Below are 20,967 nucleotides of genomic sequence, written 5' to 3'. Positions count from 1 at the left end.
TGTAGTTCAAAAGTCTTTTACCCTATTCTAGTACATAAATTAGCACACAAATTGACATCTATAGTATTATATCATTGGGACAAGGTGGGGTGTTAGACTAACATACCTGTTTCAAGTAACACCTTCCTTTACTACAGATCTCTAAGTACCAAAACTATTTTGGCAAATGCCAATTGCAATGAATTCAAATTTTTCTTAGCATTGTAACATGAGAATCATCCTTAAATTGATTACCGCAATTCTGATTGAAGACATCCTCAGGGAAATGCTGAAATTTGTGGCCTTAACAGTACAAAAAGCTTTCAAGTATTTATTTCTGCTTGTTTAAAAAAAGCAAAAAGACTAATAAATTCTTGCACGCAAAAGCAAAAAGATCCCCTACAATTGACATTAAGATAATGTAAAACTACATTTAAGTAGCCCATTTCTTATGTGAGTTAATTCCAGTTCCAGTTCTTTGGCCAAGCTGATTTTACAAGTTTAATGATCCAGGTCTTCTGGTTTTTTATCATTTTAAAAAAATGTGATAGTTATTTGTTTATTAAAACATTATAAATTATGAACATACAACCCATAAAGCAAATTGCTGTCCAAAAGCATGTTGCTATACATGTGATTTGAAAGACTCATTAAGTGTTTCACTGCATAGTTATAACTCAAGATTTGCAAAATCTTACCTGTTGAGCCCTTGGCAATATCCTATATCAGGATTTCTCCACGAAAATGCAAGCAGCACATTTCGCAGCTTCTGGATCCCTTCAGATGTTGGGGATGAATAATGTTTGTTGTTTGGCAAAGTTCTCAGGAGATCCAACTCAATTTGTTTAGATGCAGGATTTTGTTTTTCCAGAGCATTTTGAAGCAAGGTTTGGAAATACCCAGGAACAGTGCTGTCCTTGAATTTTTTAACATGGAGATTGACACACCATTTCCACATCTTGGAACGATGTTCATGTGGAATTCCAGATCGAATAAGATTCTTTAGTTCTACACAGCGCATCATCTCTCTATTCATTGTGCTTGCAAGATAGTTTTCCCATTTTACTCCTGTGGAGATCTCTCGATTTTCGCTGAGAGAAAGCGATCTCAGGTCCAAAGCTCGTGATTTTGCTACTAGTTTCTCCTCGTCATCATCCTCTGGGACTGTCTGAAAACCATATATATCATATTCACTGAAATGGAGGGGAAAAAAAGGAAAAAGGCTTTTAAAAATGTGTTCAGTAGCCCTGAAACTCTCAAGTTCCCATTCTAAAGTTACTTCAAATATCCCTCAAGCCACTCCCTATAGTTTTCAAGTTTTAACAATTATTACTTAAACATTTTTCTAAAGTATATCCTTTATTTAATAATTATTTTTATAATCCCATATACAAAAGACTTTGTGCCCATATTCCAATATATATTACTACACAGATTAAGCAATTTATTTAAGAACATGGTCAAGTTCAAATGAACTCACCTCTTCGGTAGTTCACCTTCAGCAGCTATATGGCAACATTTGAGTCTAAGTTTTATACGGTATCTCAAATAAAACAATAAATGTATTTATACAGCCAAAAGGATTTCATGATGATACTGTTATTCATGAAGGGAAATACCTTTAAAACCCCAAATCCTGCAAATATATCCCCAGTGTTAGAACCAGGCCCACTGACCAAGATACACATATATTTATTTTAATAGGACCAAATTACCTGACCAGGTGCAGTTTGAAAAACGCTTGTTCTGGTTGTTCACTAGTTTCTGCTTTCAAGGCATCTTCCAGTAACTGTGTGATAACCTCACGAGCAGGACTCTGCTCCTCAGAACAAACAGGAGTTTTCATTTCTTGAAGCAAGATCAAGTATTTACTTTCTATCTGACAGAGTTTGGCTTCCAAGCTAGTATACTGCAGAAAACAATATATTAATATTATAAGTCTTCAGAAACTTACTTTGTACTACACTTCTTTTAAAATCTGATTCAATATTATTCTATTAGTTTATGTTGCTTAGAAACCTATAAGTCAAGAACAGTCAGCTTTACTTTCCCATTTTTGTAGCACCAGAAAACATAAAGCAATTTTTATGTGTGGAAAACAAGATATATGCATTTTATTACACTACTGTAAAATTCTGTATATAAAGTACTTGGGAAAGAAACCTCAGATACTTGTGGCTTTTTACAGAAAGTCTTTTAAGGCAGAACAGTAGACCAGAGATTTTCTACCACATGTGTTTTTACATGCGGAAAATCTGAGAAAGCTTTAATTATCATTACATTGTATGAAGTACAACTCAACCATTTTGTGCTTTTAAAGTAACAGCTTTAGTCTATGCATATTTGAACAAAAAGAACTCAAATGGCATTTTAAAGATAGGAGTTAGGTAATGGCACATAGGAATTGTAAACACACGCCTCCGTGCCAAACATACAGCATTTAGACCTGGCCACTGTGTGCATCATTTCCAAAAACACAAAAGCAAACCCTACCAAACCATAGCTACAAGTATCTTGCCTTAGCTACAGATGTGTGCATTTTTCCTAGCCACAGGCAATGGAAATCTTCATTATTTACCTGCAACTTCTCTACACTCAATTCACCTATACAGAAACACACTTCCAAAGTTACATTCACCATACCGTAGTCATCCTCTGTGCTCAGAAGGAGAAAGCTCTACTCAGTGACATATCAAATCCTTACACATCCTGTCTTTTGCATACTTCAAGAAAATTATTACAGCCTTAATTCTGAGGAAACAATGTTTTCAGAAACATACATGCCTGTGTTCATAAGTTATGAAAAAGTTCCACTGGTTAACACGATTTTAAAGTCAATTACTTCTTTCAAGAATCCGTTCAGAAAGATTAGTCTGTAAGGACTAGGTTGGGGGGGATTTTTTTTTTTTTTTTAAGCTATCACATTTAATACATTGAAGTCATTCCATTTCCGTTCCATAGTTACACTCCCTGTGTAGATTTACAACTGAATTTTTGAAAACTGCTTTAGACATTGCCAAAATGAGAACATGCTGTGTTACTCTGACCTTTGCCTGCCATTCTCTCTCTCTTGCTTCTGCATTTCTTCGTAGAGCAGAAAGTTCCAAAATCTCCTTATTTAAAAATTTATTCTGGGTCTTATAACCCTGAAGATTGTCCTGTTGATAAAAAAAGCAAACTGGATTTTTAATAGAAATATCTTACGAACAGCAAATGCCTACCAGAGAAAGTATACCTTAGAATACAGAACAAGCAGCTACTAAAAGGACTTATCATTAAAAATATCAGGATCAAATCAAATATTCTTTTCAGTCTTCCTGCAAGTCAAACACACACGCCAAATATGAGCACAGAGGTGTACAGGGTGGTGCTGTGCCTCACTTGCATCCCTTCCAGTACTACACTCCCAGCAGAAGGCAGCTGGTTGCTGCTTGCTGTCACGGGGCCGGCCCAGCCCTGCGAGGCTGCACCAGCGGAGAGGAGAACAGAAACGTGCATGCTCAACACACCAGAGAGGTCACGGTGCTGCGCATCAGCCAGAAGCACATGACATGCAATATAACAAGGGGGGGGCAAATGTCCCTTGGGTTTTCGTTACCCTCACCAGTCCTCATTTAAAGTACAGGTTTGATGTCTGCCTCCATACAAAAATATAAATCCTTAGCAATAAGCTTCCTTGCCTAATCCACTCAGCTCCAGGCTACAAATATTACCTCTGAAACCTGAGGCTGTGGGTGAGGGAATGTTGGTACTCTCCCAACAATTACAATACTCCCACACTCCACAGCATCTACAAGCTTTGGTCTGCTTTCTGCCAAGACCATCAATTTCTAGTTTCAATTTTATTTTCTAAAACTTCCCAGGCTCACATATAGGAAAGACAATTATGAATGTTTATACATATTTTAAATGACTTGTATTCCAAATCCCTTGGAACGTTAATCAATTTGGAATACAACATTTATCCAAACGCAAGAAAGCATGTTTAGAGCAACAGTAACTCCATTAAGAGCTTTTGACACATTCACTGAGGTAGGTTAGATTAAAAAAAAAAAAAAAAAGCGCATTGATAACATCTGGAGCAGCACTAGTAAAACAGGTTCTTATATTCCTCCTCCTTTTTTCTCCTCAGAGCTTCCCTTTGCCATTCCATATGCTCTTTGTTTCCTCGCTTTTGATATTTAAAAAAAAAAAAAAAAAAAAAAGCGCAAGCTTTCTGGTTGTTTTCCTCCATGCTTATATTTTCCTCTTACCCTTCTTTTACCTGTTCCTTTGATTATTTCTCACATCACTCCTCCCCCACACCAATGATTAAATTACTGAAAGTATGGGACACCGTACTATAGATGTACAGACCAGCTCGAAGTATAAAAGTGCTGTTTAGACTGCCACATAACAGTTCAAAGTGTAGATTCCAAGCAGAGAAAGCCTCAGTTGATGAGTATCTTGGAGAACTGCTGTACTGATCTCCTCAAAGAGTATAGCAGACTAGGAAGTAGTTTTTATAGGGAGTACAGATTCCCCTATCCATCAAGACAGAGACATTGCTCTTACTTTTAGTCTGTCCAGTTCCTGTAGTTCCTTATTAGTACAGGTGGCCACGGAAGAATTTACTGCTCCACTTTGAGAAGATGTATTGTCCTCACATTCGCTGAGTTGACGAGAGAGTTTCATGATCACTTCATCTTTAGCTTGAATAGTTTCCATCAACATACCCAGCTGCTCATTGAGTTCTCCAACTTTACATTTCAGATTCTTTACTTCTTGCTGGAGGCTATCTTTTTCCAGATTTAACTTTTCAAGCTGGTTGTTGAGACCCAAAATCTGGTCATCTTTTTGGTGCAACAGCTCTAATTTGTCTTTGGGAACCCCCTCACAAAGACGGCTTGCAAAATATTTATCATACTGGGAAGATCGGACTGTTTGCTGCAGAAGTCGCACAAGTTCCTGAGAATTTAAAAAAAAAAAAAAAAAGATTGTAATGAAGTTTTAAGTTTCTAAGTTTTATAACTTAGAAATCTAACATCAAGCAAAAGAAAGCTTTGGAATGGGTTTTGCATCTGAATCATCAGCTTATAAATGACTTCATGGTGGTGTTTTAAGGAAAAAAGGAAACACATGACATGATTTCTAGCAGGCTAACACCTTACAATGACTGGCCTATATGGATGGCTTAGATATCTTTCACTGAGCTAAGGATCCTGCCTAGAAAGGCTACAACAGATTTGGGAAGAGTAGTTGACAGCTGTGGCCCAGTAGTTACTTGGGAGCTAAAAAATGCTTACTTGTAAGAAGCCCTGTTGTAAGAAGATAAATAGGAAGAGGGCTTAAGCCCAAAAAAAATCAACAGGTGAACATTACAGAATGGAAAAGGGAAAGATAACTAATTGCTCTCTTCCCTAACAGACGCAGAGAAAATAAAAGGAGAAAAAAAAAAAACCAACATGTTGCTTTGCTGAAAAGGAAGTCTTTGGAGGGCTGTTTAGAAAATCTTGCCACAGAATCAGCCAAGTAATTAACTGACTTGCCACAAGGGAGAAAAGGAGTTTCTGTGGTCTTTGCAAAAAAGACAGCATCAAAGGCTCTGAACTACAACTTTTTTTTTTTGCAAACAGATCCATCTAACAATTCTACCATTTTCATCTTCTATTCCCTCACACTAAAAAAGGACAAGTATCTTTGCTTACAGGATTGCATAGACCCTGGACAATTACAACAGTTATTCACTGCCACGAAAGACGTATGTGTTTTGCTTGGGGAATCATGGGTACACATGCATAAGAGAGGCTGATTTTTAAGGCAGTTACACTGAAGTAAAACCCTACTTGAGGCCTTGCTGGAATGAGATCCTACTATGACCTTCAAGAAGTGAAGGCTGTTACATGCAAATAAGTCAAAGGGAAATTTAAAAGAAAAGAAATACTGCAAAAGGAAGAGTTTGCCTTAGCTGCTACCAGAAGCTATCTGAAAGCTAAACTGGGAAAAAAACCCAAATAACACACAACCAAAAAACCACCTAAACCAACAAACAAAGAACAACCAACCAAAAAATGCAAAACACAAAACCAAAAACAAACAAACAAACAAACCCAAAAAAACCACACACAAGAAGATATTCCAGATCAACAATAAACACTAAGAAAGCAAGAACAGCAGACTGCTCGCTCACAAGTCTCACTAATCTGGATTATTACCTTTGCTGTTTCCCATGTTTGGTTAATGGTTTAACACTGTGGAACTGTGGGAAGGTAAGTTCAACTCCAGAAGCATTTGCAATACTTATCAATGAAAGTGGGATTTTTAAAATTTTTTTAAATAGCTCTCTGGCACTAATTAAGAATACAAGGACAGAAATAGGAATTGGTTTTATAGAATTCCTGAGAACTTGAGAGTTCAATAATGTATCTGGAAGTTTACAAAGACTTGGAAAATCATAAAGATATGCCTGGAATGAGCCACTGATTTTGAGTGTTGCAAAGCTCTAACAGATTTGGTTTTGTTTCCCCAGAACAAAAAAGAGTGAACAGGAGAGAGCAGGGTCTACGGTGCCAAATACCAAGCTATACTCTTTAGGTCTGGGAAGAAACCCTTGGATCTTGAAGAAAAGATTTGAGAAACTAGATTTTCTTCCTTCCTTCCTTTGTTGTACTTTGACATTTTTCAGGTATTATCTTAATGCTACTGGACTGAACTTTTAACAATTACTAAACAGCTGGATGATTTCATGGCCATAGTTCAGTGACAACTGACCATTCTACTTATCAAAAATAACAAAACCCAGACTGATAATGTACATGCCAATAGCCATTATGTTATCGGAGAATCCAAGACAACAGGGACATGCATGATAGAAGATCTTGCCTGTAAGCAGCAGCTGCAGAGCAGGTTATCAATTCCTATCAACTTTCTAAAAAGAGTAAACTACAATCTAAAAATCTGTCTAGTCACCCTGGTTGGCAGGAAAACATCCTACTTGTACGCTGCTGCCATTGATCACAGTTCTAAATCTAGCCCCGTATCCACAGTGAGAATATCTCTAGCTACTTAAGACACTATTTTTCTTTTTCTTCTTATTAAAACAGAAGCAGCTGTGAACACAATCTTGCACTAGATCAGTGAGATTTCTCACAGAAGCTGGCTCAGAAGCACAAATGTACTCCTAGAAGAGATAACACCTAAAATGGGTGTAAATATGGGGCTCATACATTCCTTCTTTGGTTTCCCTTTGATCATCTCACACAATGGAAATTACAACTAGCAAAAGTAGCAGCTCTATATAAGACGTAAAAACTATTTCTTCTTAAAATGAGTAGAAATTCTTTTAGATAAAACCAAGGTATTTAATAAATTTGAGTTACGAGGGCATACAAGCATGAACGCTACGTGAGGGCAGTACTACATACATAGATTTATGGTTAGGCCTATTGTTTACAAAACCGTTTGTGATTATGCAGTTAGTTTAAATAAAAATAAAAAAATAAAAACTAAAAAAAGAGAGATAAGTCAGTCCCATTCCCTGACCCTCTCCTCCAGAATTAAAAGAATCAAAAACCAACCAACCGAACAAAAAGGACTTGAAAGGAGAGGTTCCTCAGGAATTACATGTACTCATGGTGAAAGAAGCTGTGATTATCTGCCAGGATCCTGGCAGACACTGAGAAAGCTAGCTTCAGAGAATAAGAAAGATATATAAACCAAGTTAATGAACGCTGTGCAAATGAAAGTTTTATTCAGGGATCTAATCTTCAACAGATGTAAAACCTGGTCCTTCTTGTTTCAAGGCTTTTTGTAAACAAAGGTTCATTCCGCACCATTATTTCATAACAAACAACCAGCTTTTAATGCAGTTAGATGGCCGTAAAGGGTAAACTCACAATCACCTGCCAGATCCGTTTGCTTTTCTGCACTTTGCCTGAAGGCTTAATTACCTTTTGGCTCAAAAGATCTTTCTTCAGCTTTTCCAACTCTTCTTGCTGGCTTTGATACTTCAGTTGCAGCTCAGAAACTAGTTTGTTGCCATTACCAGAATACCACTCAGTTGGAGAAGACTCAGTGCTGTTCCGGTTTTTGCTTGATCCAATCATGTCTTTTAACGGGCGCCTTGTTTTGTGTGGAATGCGGCCAAAATCGAATGGAAAAGCTGAACTAGTCAGTCCTGCATGAAACAATTTCTTCTAGTTCAGTTCACTTAGTAAAAAGGCATTTCAAAGCATTCAGATTTCCTTTTAAAAATATGCTCATTAAAATTAGACTTTAAGGAGCATTTAAACAGCCCAATACAATAGTGTTAAACATGCCTCATTTTCCAAGTCGCTTCCTTTGGTGGGAAAAGTACATAGCTCAGTCTTCTCCCCTCCCAGACAAAAGATTTAGCTCATAAATTAATACTTGTGAAATAAGACATGAAGAGAACTTTACAATTCATTACAGAAAATAAAAGGTACCCCTAACTATGGCAAAGTAAACCTTGCTTCAAATAATTAACAGCTCAGAAGTGATCAGAGCAAAAACGTCACCGATACCACAGCATACTGTTCTTTTAAGAGGCATTCAGTGTAACATTTCACCTCCATTACATAACCACGGGAGTATTCTTAGAGAGAAGGATGTTTTCTAACAGATTAAATCACTTGGATGTCAGCTAAAGTGCTCTTAAGGAGCTGTAAAAAGGTCTTCACAAGGTTATTCCAGACACTGGTCAAATGTGAGAACCAGTTACAATGCATAGATTAGATAAACTATCACTGCATATGCATCCCTACCTTTTTCCTTATTTCAGAAGTAAACCAATATAACATGTATATACATACTTTAGAGTCTAAAGGCAATTCTGCTTCAATGGGCGACACTCAACTGAATAATCAAAAGCCTCAACATTTCCCTTCATCCTGTAACTTTGCAATTCAAGTGACAAAACTAGAGATGGTAACATGCTCAGGAAACCTGAAACAGTGGATAACAAGGCTTTGTACTTATTCTTTCGTATTTGAATGGCAGGGGACTCCAAACACATCATAAGGAATTAATTTTTGTAAAAGAACTTACAGAGCTCTGGATGTGGTTTGTGAAGAAAAGATAAGCTTCCACTTATTTCCTGGAGATAGACATAACACAGTACACTATACTAAAGAAGGTAAGGCATATGCTCCCCCTCCTTCCTCCCACTTCTACCTTTACTTCCTTCTGCCAGGTGTTTCCTCTTTTCTTCCAGGGCCATCGAGTCCTCTAAGTCTTTTGGGGTTGGATCCAGCAATTCCCACTCTTCAGTGGTATAAAATATGCTCTTGCGGTTTTCGTTATTTCCTTTTCTTAAAGAGGACATTGAATTTCTGTGAAAAAGACAGCAGGAAAAGTGACAAAGATTTTTGCATTCTTTTTATAAAGGGGTTTTCAAGACAATCACTGCAGTTGAAATGGTGCAAACTAAAAATAAGCTAAAACACAGACAAAACCAATACCAAATAAAAGCTCAAAGAAAATAAAGCATATCCTACTAAATAGCACCTGCTATCAACAGTGCTATGTTTTAAGAACAGAAGAATTATTTTGCTTTAACAGGATATTAATATCTAGGAGACCACTATGGTCTTTTGTGTCATCCTCTGTTTTATCCTCGTTTTGGCAGTGGGGAAAACACAAAACAAAACAAAACAAAACAAAATTAAGATTTAGGAGCAGCATCTCTTTATTGATCAGTTATCGTAGCTTAGAATTTTAGGATAATTGCCAAGCATTAAACAGAACAGCATGCAGTCAAAACGCATGTATGTTATAGTTTCATATTCTGGATTAATGTCAAACTTGGGATCATCCAAGAGACCTGCTGTAGCTGAATCGCTGATGACAGACTCCTTAGTAGTTTTTCTTTCCTAAGGTGGAACGTTGCCAATTATCTGCAAGAACATTTCAGAGGCAACCTCTAAATTCCAGCCAGATAATTCTATAGAAGAACAATACATTTCACAAGCAGGATGAGATTACCCTACTCAGCTTCCCCCACAAACATCATGCAATCAGAAATGTTTAAGTCCACACTTATGTCCATGAGTATTAATGTAGCTCAGTATTGTAAAGTCTTTGTTCAGCTAGAGAAGGAGATTCTACATCAATCCATATGAATCAGTTTAATATTTTAGGAATAAAGTTGGAAATATATTTAGTATCTCAGCATTTTCTACACAGTCTAAGACGGAGGCCCACAAATATACCTTCACCCCATCAGCCACATTCTCTCTTCTTACTGTTCAAACCTTTAGCAGTAACCCATACTACACCTTCAAGATCATTTGATGATCCAACCCAGTCTTTCAGCTTCACAAGAGATTTAACATCTGATCAACGTGAACTCTAGGCTAATCATTGTGCCGTGCAAAATTCCTATAGTCCAGTGAACTGATAAATAATCAAGTATAATTAAAAAATAATCCTAAAGGTTATTAATAAAACTATTTCAACAATCGATTTGCAAACTTGACAAAGATTGAATTGTACTACACATTTAATCTTCTTCCAGAAAGAATCACAATTTCTGTTGGGAGCAAGAAGCCTCAATTCTTTGTTCAGACTTTCCATTCAAATTAAATAGATCAAACTGGGTGACGATTGACATATTCCCTAGGGCATCCAAAATTAATAAGTGTCACCTGGCATCTCTACAGCTATTCTCTGAATAGTGGCTGATCTCTTACCATGCAACCCCACAACTGCCTGTTCTGCTCTTGGTGAACTTCAGTATTTAAAGCCTGTCTGAACACCACCTTTTAAGCTTGGAAAAAATCACAAGGAACAAGAAGTCAAATGACTTCTAGTAAAAGCTTCTTCAAAAACTGCTGTTAGGCCCATGAATAATCATAGCTGATGCTGAATTTTGTAAAGCTTTTGCATAGGATTGTTAAGGGCACTGAAGTAGCACTGCTTCATTGCTTTCTATTAGATTAAAAGTAGGTAGTTGAATTTAAAAAACAGTATTTATTTTCCTAAGCACAGTATGACAAGTACAATCGGACAAACTACGCAAGACCTGATCATATGATCTAATGATTCTGCATTTTCAAATGTTTTGGGTTTAAGTCTTGTTTTATGATTATGTAACTTGAGGTTACTATAAGTCAGTATGTTTCCAAGTCTATATTCTGCATAAATAAGAAATACAAGTCGCTGACAGCATAAAGATGAAAAAAATTCAGGCCTAAATGTCTATATATGCCAATTAGTACTTGAAAATAGTTTTTAAAAAGTAGAAAAGCATGTTTCAACTTTAGTTACTGTAAATATACATGTAGCTTAACTCCAAGACATATTCCTCACTTTTTTCCCCAATTATTATTTCACCACTGCTACCTAGGATGTAAATGCAGTTGTTACAGCAATAGCTTCTCTGTCAAACACATCATAAATGTGTTCAGGAGGAAGGATAAGTCTTTGATTAAAACATCTAATAGGTTCTTAACAAATACATGCTCCCAGCAATGTAGAGAAAACACTCTGAAGTTTTAGAAACACCTTGATCCATCCTCTAAGATTGGGGTTAAAACTAGTCCCAATCCAATAAGATATTGGATAGTGCACACATATTCCAAAGGTGATCAGATCCCACCCCTGCCCCAAATTGCATAGAATTGCTGGAGAACAGAGGAAAACAATCAACTACGACAGTACTGCTGTTTGCATACGCTTACTATAATAGAGTTTGTAACGTTTTAGTGGGGGTTTTTTTGCCACCAGCTTTTATAGTCACACTACTATGTCATTTTAACTTTCCAAGATTAATAATTCGCTTTCACTGTTATGAAAATATTAATAATCTTGTCCTGGTTCCACACAGAGGTCCAATACAACTACCTAGACCTTCTTGTGATACACACTCAAAGAATGCTGTTCAGCTCAGTAAAAGATCGCTTGTCAATCAAGAAGTGACAAATGAAATGGCACATGTTAAAATACAAGACTTAGATGACCACTTAATGCTTTTTCACGGGAGTTCCATTCAAAATGGTCTGAGCATAAATCACAGCTGTGTAATGAGAAAGTCTGTTGTCTGAAGGACCCTTGCACCATTACTGAATAGTTTTGCTTATTAATTGGGCATCATTCATTGCAGGATTGAATGAACAAAAGATATGGGGAGTGGAAGCATGTAATAATGATCATCTTTAATACTTATGCAAAATAAATCCAAATTAAGATTATACATGCCCTACCCCCCTCTGGAGCTAGCCATTAGAAGGAAAATTCACTTGTCCCTAATCAAACCTACGCTGAAGAAAATTCACCTTTCTTGTGAAAACTGCTACAGACTCAAGTCTCTGAGCAAATTTATCTTACTAGATAGAGGAACTTAAGTGCTCATGACCTGCTAGCTCAAAACAGGCAAGGGTAACGCTAGTCCATAGCTTTTAAGACATATCACTGCAAGGCCTATGCTAATGTGAATAAATTTGTCAGAGGTTCTAGCATATTACCACACAGCTAAATAGCTTCTGACAAGGTTGTCAGACTCTTATCCCAATGATAGAATACATGGCCAGAGATAGTGCACAACTGTACACATCACACACACTTCAGATTTTAGCTGCTGGCTCAGTAAATCCTCTGCAAAATGACTTTTCAAAAGCTCAGAAGAGGATGTTTGAGCATAACAAGCAATCCTGACAAAGACACCACTTCCCGCTGGTATCAGCTTGCTGGGGGGAATGCCTGCTTTAAAATTCAGAGCACATGGGGGCACCAGAGCACTCCATATAAAAAAAACCCCACAGAATTAAAAAAAATGTTAGTAGACACAATAAATGTTATTTTCCCAGGAACATTTTCAGACAGATGAACCACTGCAGCTGAATATCTCCAGAAAGAGTGGAACGGGGGAGGGTAGCATTCAACCTTAAAGAGCTTCAGCGTGAAATTTTCTAACATGTTTATTCCCAGAGATCTGCAAGGATTCCAAGCCATTAGGATCACAGCTATACAGAGAAAGGCCAACTCTTGAATACTGTGCTACAATATCTGCTGGGCCACTGCCACCAGAAACATTTCCCTCCAACCAAAAGTGCTTCCCAACCCACAACTGCACTGTTGCCTTTCTGCTCAGTTACACAGAAACATTAACACACACCAACCAGGCAACACTGAGCAGCTTACCCTGACACTGCCCTTCTAGCTAGACTTCCCCAAAGCATATCATCTGTGATTCGGGGGGGGTGGGAGGGGTGGGGGGTCAAGAAAAAAGTTTTTAAGAGCCAGAAACACTCATTTCAAGTATACAGGAATACACCTAACAGAACTTGTTTCATGTTAGTGTCCTTCTATTATGACCAAATTTAAGTTCTACCAAAGCAAAGTGGGTACACAAACCCAAGAAACCATACAAGACTACCAGTTTAAACAGGACATGTAGTAACAGGATTTACATATTTCTTAATCCAGCCATAAGCCATCTTTTCTAGCACTTAAATGATGGTCTACACAGCAGTCTTAAAAAAAAAACCCAACAAAAACAAACAAAAAAACCCCAAACACACAACAACAAAAAAAACCCCAAACCAACAACACTTTGTAACCTCTCAGATCTCTGTGCTTAACAGGAAAGCTTTAAAAGGAATCTGTTTAACTCAGCACTGCTGACGAAAATGAACATTTTACTTGCAGCTCAAGAGGGCTATGGTCTAGTTAACCAAAGCTACAGCTCTGCTTTGTGAGCTGCTCTGTATAGCACTGTAATATTCTTGGAGTAGAAGCAGAAGATCCATCTATGTGGGCAGAGCAAAGCGTAAAAACATTTAGAAAGAAGCCGTAACAGGAGAGCTGAAAACCAGTAGGACTGCTTTCCTTAAAGCAATTAATACTAAACGCATTAAGAGTGAGGGGATAAGATGTGGTTTTGCTGTTGTTCAGAAGGGGTCTGCCACATTTTTGCTCAGGAATTCAAACTACATTGATTTCAAATCTGTGCCATGTGCTTTTATTTTTTTAAGAAAATGAAGAAGAAAGATTTATATTGTTTTGATTTTCATCACTAAAAATAGTTCATAAGCACTAAATACTATGACTACTACAATGCTAGCAATTAGCAGCTCCATTACACAATGAAGGATAAAAAGCAGTACTAGCTGAGAATACAACTCGTGGCTCCCTGCTTGGGTTCAGAAAGCAAAGCCATCACTAGAAGTGCTTTACAGGACTTGAGTCTCCCTTTCACGTATCAGTAATGCCACACAACGATGTTCAGCTATACCCTTCAAACAAGTAAGCAGAATAAAGAAACAGTTTACTTGAAGAGATACAGTCCAATGTACTGATCCACCCCATCACCCCCAGTTCTTCCAAAAAGCTCCGCCTACCACATACACACATCTTTCAGTAGGAAATAGTCTCTGCCAGCAACTCTCAATCTCATGATAACTCTTTCTCCCATGTTCCCAACTTACTTGATTTCAGTACTCCACTGTTTTAGCGAGAAATTGATAGCGCTTGGTTGGACTGGTGCAGGTTGGGAAGCTGCTTGTTCCCCCACCAGGTCTGTAGGAGAAGTCTCCACAGCTAGAATATTTCTAGCTCTCTCTGCTGAAGCATTTTGACTTAGGATACTCAAATCTATGTTAAAAAAAAAAAGAGAGAGAGAGAAAGAGAGAAAGAGAGAAAAAGAAAAATAGGCAAAACTTTCAGTAAGTAAAAGAATAGTGGCTATATAAAGTCATATACTACTAAGCCTGCTAGTAATGTAGTTAGGGTTTTATTTTAAATTGCAACATAACTTTATAAAATGCTCTGTTCAAATGAACTTTAAAAATAGTAAAGTGTTTTCCTCAGTGAGCTCTCACTGCAGCCACATACTTCTGACAACAGGACTCGTGTGATGCTCATGAAGCATTATTTCATGAGAGATTTACAATCTCAATTAGCCAGTATTGATTCATCTAGTTTAAGCAGCTATAAAGCCATAAAAATTAAGGTTGATTAATTATATTAATCCACAAAATCCCCTTGTAAAACAAGCTCAGGTCTATCAGAACTCCTAAGTCAGGAACAGTGTCACAAAAAAACTGTGACACAGCTTTCAGGGTGTGCTTCATCCTAAAAGCTATTCATCTTAAAAGTGACACTGCTGCTGCAAGTCAATGAACTTTCTGGACTTGAGCCAGCTCTGTGCAAATCCAGCCTGGGCATTCCCAGAGCCAAGAACATTAGCATAGGCACTGCAGACACATCAGAAACCTATTGGATCAGCAAGGATTTACTAGCTCTGGTTAAGCTGGATGCAGCTATACCTAAATTCATCCAGCCAAACTCTGCTGTGCACTTCAGCAAATCTACAGCTCAGGCACAGAGCCATGCAGCTCAGGCCCAGCGCTGCACACATGAAGGCTCTGAATGGCTCCACAGGAACCAGCCAAGAACTGGCGCTAGCCCTGAGCCAGAGCTAATAAAGTCCAGAGGATCCAAGCTGATCCAACAGAGCTAGCCAGGTCTCCAACATACCGCACTGTCCAACACGTACTGTAGAATCTGTAGTATATATGTTACCTCAGTGTTTCCATTATCCTGGGCAGCTTGCTTTCCCCCTCACCCCTCCTCCAGCAGGCAGAGGGACTAGGAAATGCAGAGTATGGAATATACTATGAATAGCAAAAGCATTATAGAGAAGCATAAAGTGGTTTATGGCCTTCTACAAACCCTCTGAACAGGCGAGGTAAAAACAAGCTCAAATGTAATTTTCAGACTCTTCTCCATATCATTCACAAAGCACTGAAGTGGATTAAACAATTCAGAGAACACTCTCAGACTTGATTCAGCGGTTATATTAGAAAGTAACACACTGGACAGGCTTCTGACTTAAATGATTCTCTGCAGGAAGGCAAAACCCTAGGAAATCACAATACCCTGTTTTATCACTGGTGAGCCTTTCAGTCTTTGTTCTGATGATTACTTGGCACTAGCAGCAAGACTATCTTTAAGCAAGCTGTACCCTCCAATTACTCAGCAGATGATTACTTTTATTTAGCCCATATCAAAGATCAGAAGTAGAAAGACAGAACATTTTGTGATAAAGAATACCAAATATAAAAGATCATTGACACTACAAATCTCTCAAACCCTTGAAAAATGGTATCCGAAACAGAAGTATATCATGTCATTTTTCAAATATAGGTACAAATTACACTGCCTTGACTTACTTTATGAACAGTGCTGACAGAAACTTCTTCAGTGCCTTATCAGCCAAACTAAATTCCAAATTCTTTTGGACCTTGGCTGTTTGAGCTGAACAAAATTCGGCTAAGATAAGTTAGATAAAAGTAACTTTTGATCACATTCACTGTCTAATAAAGGGGAAAGATAATACAACAGGTTTCAACTAAAAAAACAAAACAACAACACACCCCACACAACCCCCAAAAAAACCTACACCGAAAACTCATGGGCACCCAAAACCAGGCTGGAATACTAACATTCTGCTTTCATACTTACAGCTTGTTTCATCTTCTACCTGTACGATTTGACAAGACTACAAAATCTCTTTATAGTATGGCCCAGGTAAATGAATTGCTCAAGAGTTGAATTTCTAATAAATGCATTCCCTCTAACAGACACACTAATCAGCCTGGCTGAGTCTTCTCTGACTTCCTGAGGTTGCTCATTGTACATGATCCCCTGCTTACACCAGCCAGCTGATTGGTTGAGGTATGGACTACACAGCAGATACAGCACAATAATGTAATGTGGTTGCTAATACAATCACCACGAAAAAAATTATCTTGTTTTTAAACTTACTTCAAAACATAGCAATCTTATAAATACATGACATACCATTTTTTATTAATGCAAATCAAGAGTTGAGGAATAGCATAACTAAGAACTGAAATTATAAAAACTACATTAACATTCAATAAATTCCAAGAAGAAAAAAACCCCAACATATCCTGTAAAGAATAAATCATTTCTTTGACTTCCATGGTAGTAAGGCAGCTCCATGACAAATCCTACAGAATCATTTTTGTAACATTAGCTTTCCCACAGCCCACTTTGAAAAATATTTTAAAGTATTTTTCACCACCTTGAAAACTCTTAAAAACTTGTCAAGCCTGATCCATAAAGCAGTACTTTAGCTTCACCTATGTTCCAGTTTGTCCAGATTTCTAAAGTGGGGGGGGGAAGGACGACAGGACAAAACAGGCAAGACTACAGTGAGCAATTTTGTTTCGGGACTGAAGACAGACTACTTGCCCATTTAAAACATTAGTGATAGTATCTGTACTCAAGCACTAGCAAAACAAACCAATTTCTATGCTCCAGTATAAAGCACATCATCGAATGCACGTTCATTTTTTTTTTTTTTTTTTAAAAACACAAGACACATATCTTAGTCATCAACACAGAATCAGAGCCTTAAAGCGTCCCCCAACTCTATAGACAATTTTTGGAGTACTTGTTTAAAAAGAAGAAACAATCATCAATCATTCAGGCTCTTTGCACTTGCCCCAGAAGAAATCCCTACTTAAACACTTCAGTTGATGATAAAGTCATCACTGTGATTTGTCCTCAAAAATGAGATACTCTAGATGCAGTTTCAAATTATACGTAATATAGTTTAACTGCAGGCTGTCCCTGAAAAGGGTGGGTCTACTCAGCCCATGCATTTGATCTTGACATTCCTTGCACTGGATTTAATAATAATAAAAAAAAATAAGTCACACAAATTGGTTCAGCTTGCTGATCCAGAAAACCCCCAACAATTTACAAGAAAGGAAAATATCAGATCAGTGATCTAAAGTGACTGGATTACGATTGCTAGATCTGACGCAGAACAGGAGTGAGTGAAAAGTACCTACACAAGACTGCAGGGACAGCAGGTGAATTTCACACTGTACTTAAGCTCTGAGGGAAGTAGCACAAACAAGAAAGAACAGAGATTTGGGGCCAAGTTACATATTGTAGTTGATCTGATCCAACAGTCTGCTGCCAAAAGAGGGCAGTCCTGCCTACTCCTATACTCTGCCTTCCCGTATTTAGCCACCATGCCTCGTTCCCTCCCTTCCATCAGCTCTGGAAGTCACCTGATTGCACAGTAAATGTATTCCCACTCATTAATCTAGCAGAAAAAAAAAAAAACAAACCACCTTCCTTTTTGGCTAACTTCTGAACTCAACTAACTTAGCACAGGGTCAGACAAACACCACAAAACACAAAAAGGGAGACTACACAGTGGAGAATGAGAGGCTGAAGGTAGAAAGGCAAAGGTTTGAAAGAGCAAAAGCCTGTTACTCTTTCCAACACCTGCAAGCTGTTAGATCTTTGCACACCAACACGTATGTTCTTGCAGCATATGGTTTGAGAAGCTGCTAACCAGACTGTCTGCTGCCAGAAAGCTGGTCTCAAACCATCCCACTTTGCATTCCCAACAATTCTCTTGGGCTAATCCTGGCACTCATCTGTCCCTACAGTAAACCACTTCAGGAAGCTACTTGGCCAAAAACTAACCTGGAAAAAAAGATGCTAGTTGCACTCCCTGCACTAGCGTAAGGAAGGGTGAGACTAGCACCAGTGCTAGATCAAGGGAGAGAGCTGGGCATTTCTTTAAGTAATGACTAGCTGTTAGATTGGTGTAGCTGAAACATCAAGCTGAGCCCCTATGAAAAAACATACTCTCAAGCCAGCTGTGGTTGAGCAAGCAGCCACAAGCAGACTGCTCTCAAATGAAAGCAGTAAACTGGGTTAGAGGACAATACTGCAGCATGGGATCTGAACTGGGGGAGGGGAGAGAAGGGCGGGGAAGAAGACAGCTTAACATTTCTGGTTTTACAGTATGAGCAAATTTAAATGAACAAAATATAAAATCCGTTGATGAAATATGTCTGACCTCAAGACTCTGTTTAAACCCAAAAGAGCTTCACTAATGTCTAACTTGGCACAGAACAGGATTTTACTCGGTCTTATTTATGGATAACAGAAATCAGCAAGCAATCCATTTCTGTAATGATTCAGGAATAAAACAATTTAGAAGTGCCTGAGCAACGTAGTCAAAAATGTAGAATAACTTTGTATAATACACTGATACATTTTTATAACCCTGACCCTAGTCTAAAATTATATTTTGCTTGGCTAAAGGTATTACCGAGACTGAATTTCACTTATGTAGTATCAGTGCAAACTGTCTTCCAGTTTTAAAAGGCAGGAAATTTTTATCACAGTCAGATAGATCCACCACACCACATTTTTTCAGGAACAAAGTATGGTCATTCAGAATGCAAAATATACCTGTTCCCATTAAAAACTGGAGTTTACATGTCAGGATACTTAACACACTAAGCTTTTAAGATACTGTAACCACTAAAAGACAACTTATCTAACCGAAACCTTACTTTGCCACTTAATGAAACCTAGTCATAGGACTACTCCATTTTACTTCATTTTTAAAAATTTGTTTTTAAAGAAATCAACAGATTTCATAAGAGATAGGAAATCACACATAAAATTACATTTATGTTAAATAATTTTAGCATCGTCAACATATGCAAAGTTTACATGGAGTTACTTGATAACAAGACGTAACAAAAAACTTCCTAAGACTGTTCTCTAACCCAGTGCTATGCTTTGTACTGAGTAACTGACACTGAATAGAAACATGCATTCTGTTTTTACTCAAATTTTCAACCTACCAGGGTTGTCTTTGGCAACAAGACCTTTGGAAAAGTCACTTGGTGTAGGGGAAGTTCGGCTGTCCCTTTTTGCTGCGTCAAGGTTGTTACAATATTCCCACCTCTTCTGTTGAAGCTCCTGAAGCCAGTACGTCATATCCTGACGAGTTGCAGCCTACAACACAAAGAACCAGAGCGCCGATGAGATCACTGCCTGTCTTTGGTATATGAATACAGTAATTCCAAGTGCAATAAAAAACCCAACCCAAATAATTAGCAGACCAGCAAGGTATCATCACCCAAAACCAGTATGATTTAAAAGAAATAACTACCAATGTACTAAGTGCACCTTGTGCACACATACACATCCCTGACTTGCATGCCAAATCCATTTTCCATTAGAAGTAGTCACACACATTTTTTTCTCAAGTTTTACGCTCAAACATTAGAAAACACAGCAGCAGCATCTTATATTTTACACACAAAGTGTTGTTTAAATATATAACTACAAATCTGTATTATGGAAAAAAAGGTCCCATACACTCTCAGGAAGATTCCCATTTTCTTTTTTTAACTTGCTTTATTACCAGCAGAAACCAACAAATTAATAATGCATTGTAATGCCTCCTACTTTAATGACTAAATCTACATACTGTATTACTTGATGATCCCATGAGCTAACTAACTTCTATAGAAAGGACATATTTAAAACAAAAAAACCCAACATGAATATTTAATCTACAAGCCTACAGTCATTAACATGAATAGGTAATAAGTGAGCAAGAAATCAAACACATCTTTAAGCTTCAGTAAGAATCACAGCTATAAGAGTAATTTCAAAGTGTGTCAAATGACAATCTACAAATACCAACAAGAGACTAAGTGATGGTAACTGACATTGCAGGTGCTCACTTGGAAAAGTAATTTTTATTCCAACATACATCCTCAGCCACCAGTCCAGAACAAGCATCCAGCACTAGTAAGTAACATGGTATGTTCAGGAACAAAAAGTTAACAGTTGTGAAGAGACACTCACCCAAGTCCTTCGGCTTGTAAGCACAGAGTGTCTACCTTTTAGCCAGTCTTTCTCCTACCTTCTCCCAAAGTGCTTGGTGGCATAATCAATGAAAAACCCTCATTACCTGGGCAAATGACTGTGTTTACTCTTTAAAGACAACTTAATTTCAGATAGTTTCCTGTTCTGCTTATCACAACTGAAGAGGGTACCTGTGCAGGGCATAGCTGCAAAAGAATGAAGAGCAACAAACAACACAGATTTCCTTACCAAGGAAGTATAGTAAGTGCTGCACAAAGCACATAAATGGCACGGATATGTCTTCATTTTTGATATGAGAACACT

General features: G+C 37.7%; 1 protein-coding gene across 7 annotated transcripts in view; it reads right to left on the bottom strand.

Moving 5' to 3' along the window:
• The window catches only part of TBC1D2B (TBC1 domain family member 2B), a 41,634-nt gene that overhangs the window by 10,668 nt on the left and 9,999 nt on the right, over positions 1-20,967 (bottom strand). For 6 of the 7 annotated variants that reach the window (XR_007767120.1, XR_007767122.1, XR_007767123.1 and 3 more), the window contains exons 2-9: positions 19,629-19,782; positions 14,403-14,568; positions 9,151-9,308; positions 7,908-8,134; positions 4,534-4,926; positions 3,027-3,137; positions 1,695-1,888; positions 678-1,172 (exon numbers count right to left, since the gene is read on the bottom strand). Coding sequence is in view for 2 of the 7 variants with exons in the window: in XM_050903667.1 (XP_050759624.1) it covers positions 678-1,172; positions 1,695-1,888; positions 3,027-3,137; positions 4,534-4,926; positions 7,908-8,134; positions 9,151-9,308; positions 14,403-14,568; positions 19,629-19,782 (1,898 nt within the window). In the remaining 5 variants the exon portion in view is untranslated. Of the gene's footprint in view, positions 1-677; positions 1,173-1,694; positions 1,889-3,026; positions 3,138-4,533; positions 4,927-7,859; positions 8,135-9,150; positions 9,309-14,402; positions 14,569-19,628; positions 19,783-20,967 lie in introns of all 7 variants that reach the window. The other variant, XR_007767124.1, reaches the window with a different exon arrangement.

The sequence above is a fragment of the Gymnogyps californianus genome, chromosome 11 (assembly GCF_018139145.2).
Source record: "Gymnogyps californianus isolate 813 chromosome 11, ASM1813914v2, whole genome shotgun sequence".
Taxonomy (NCBI): Eukaryota; Metazoa; Chordata; class Aves; order Accipitriformes; family Cathartidae; genus Gymnogyps; species Gymnogyps californianus.
Note: the sequence above shows the minus strand (reverse complement) of the source record. Positions and strands in the feature narration are given on the sequence as shown.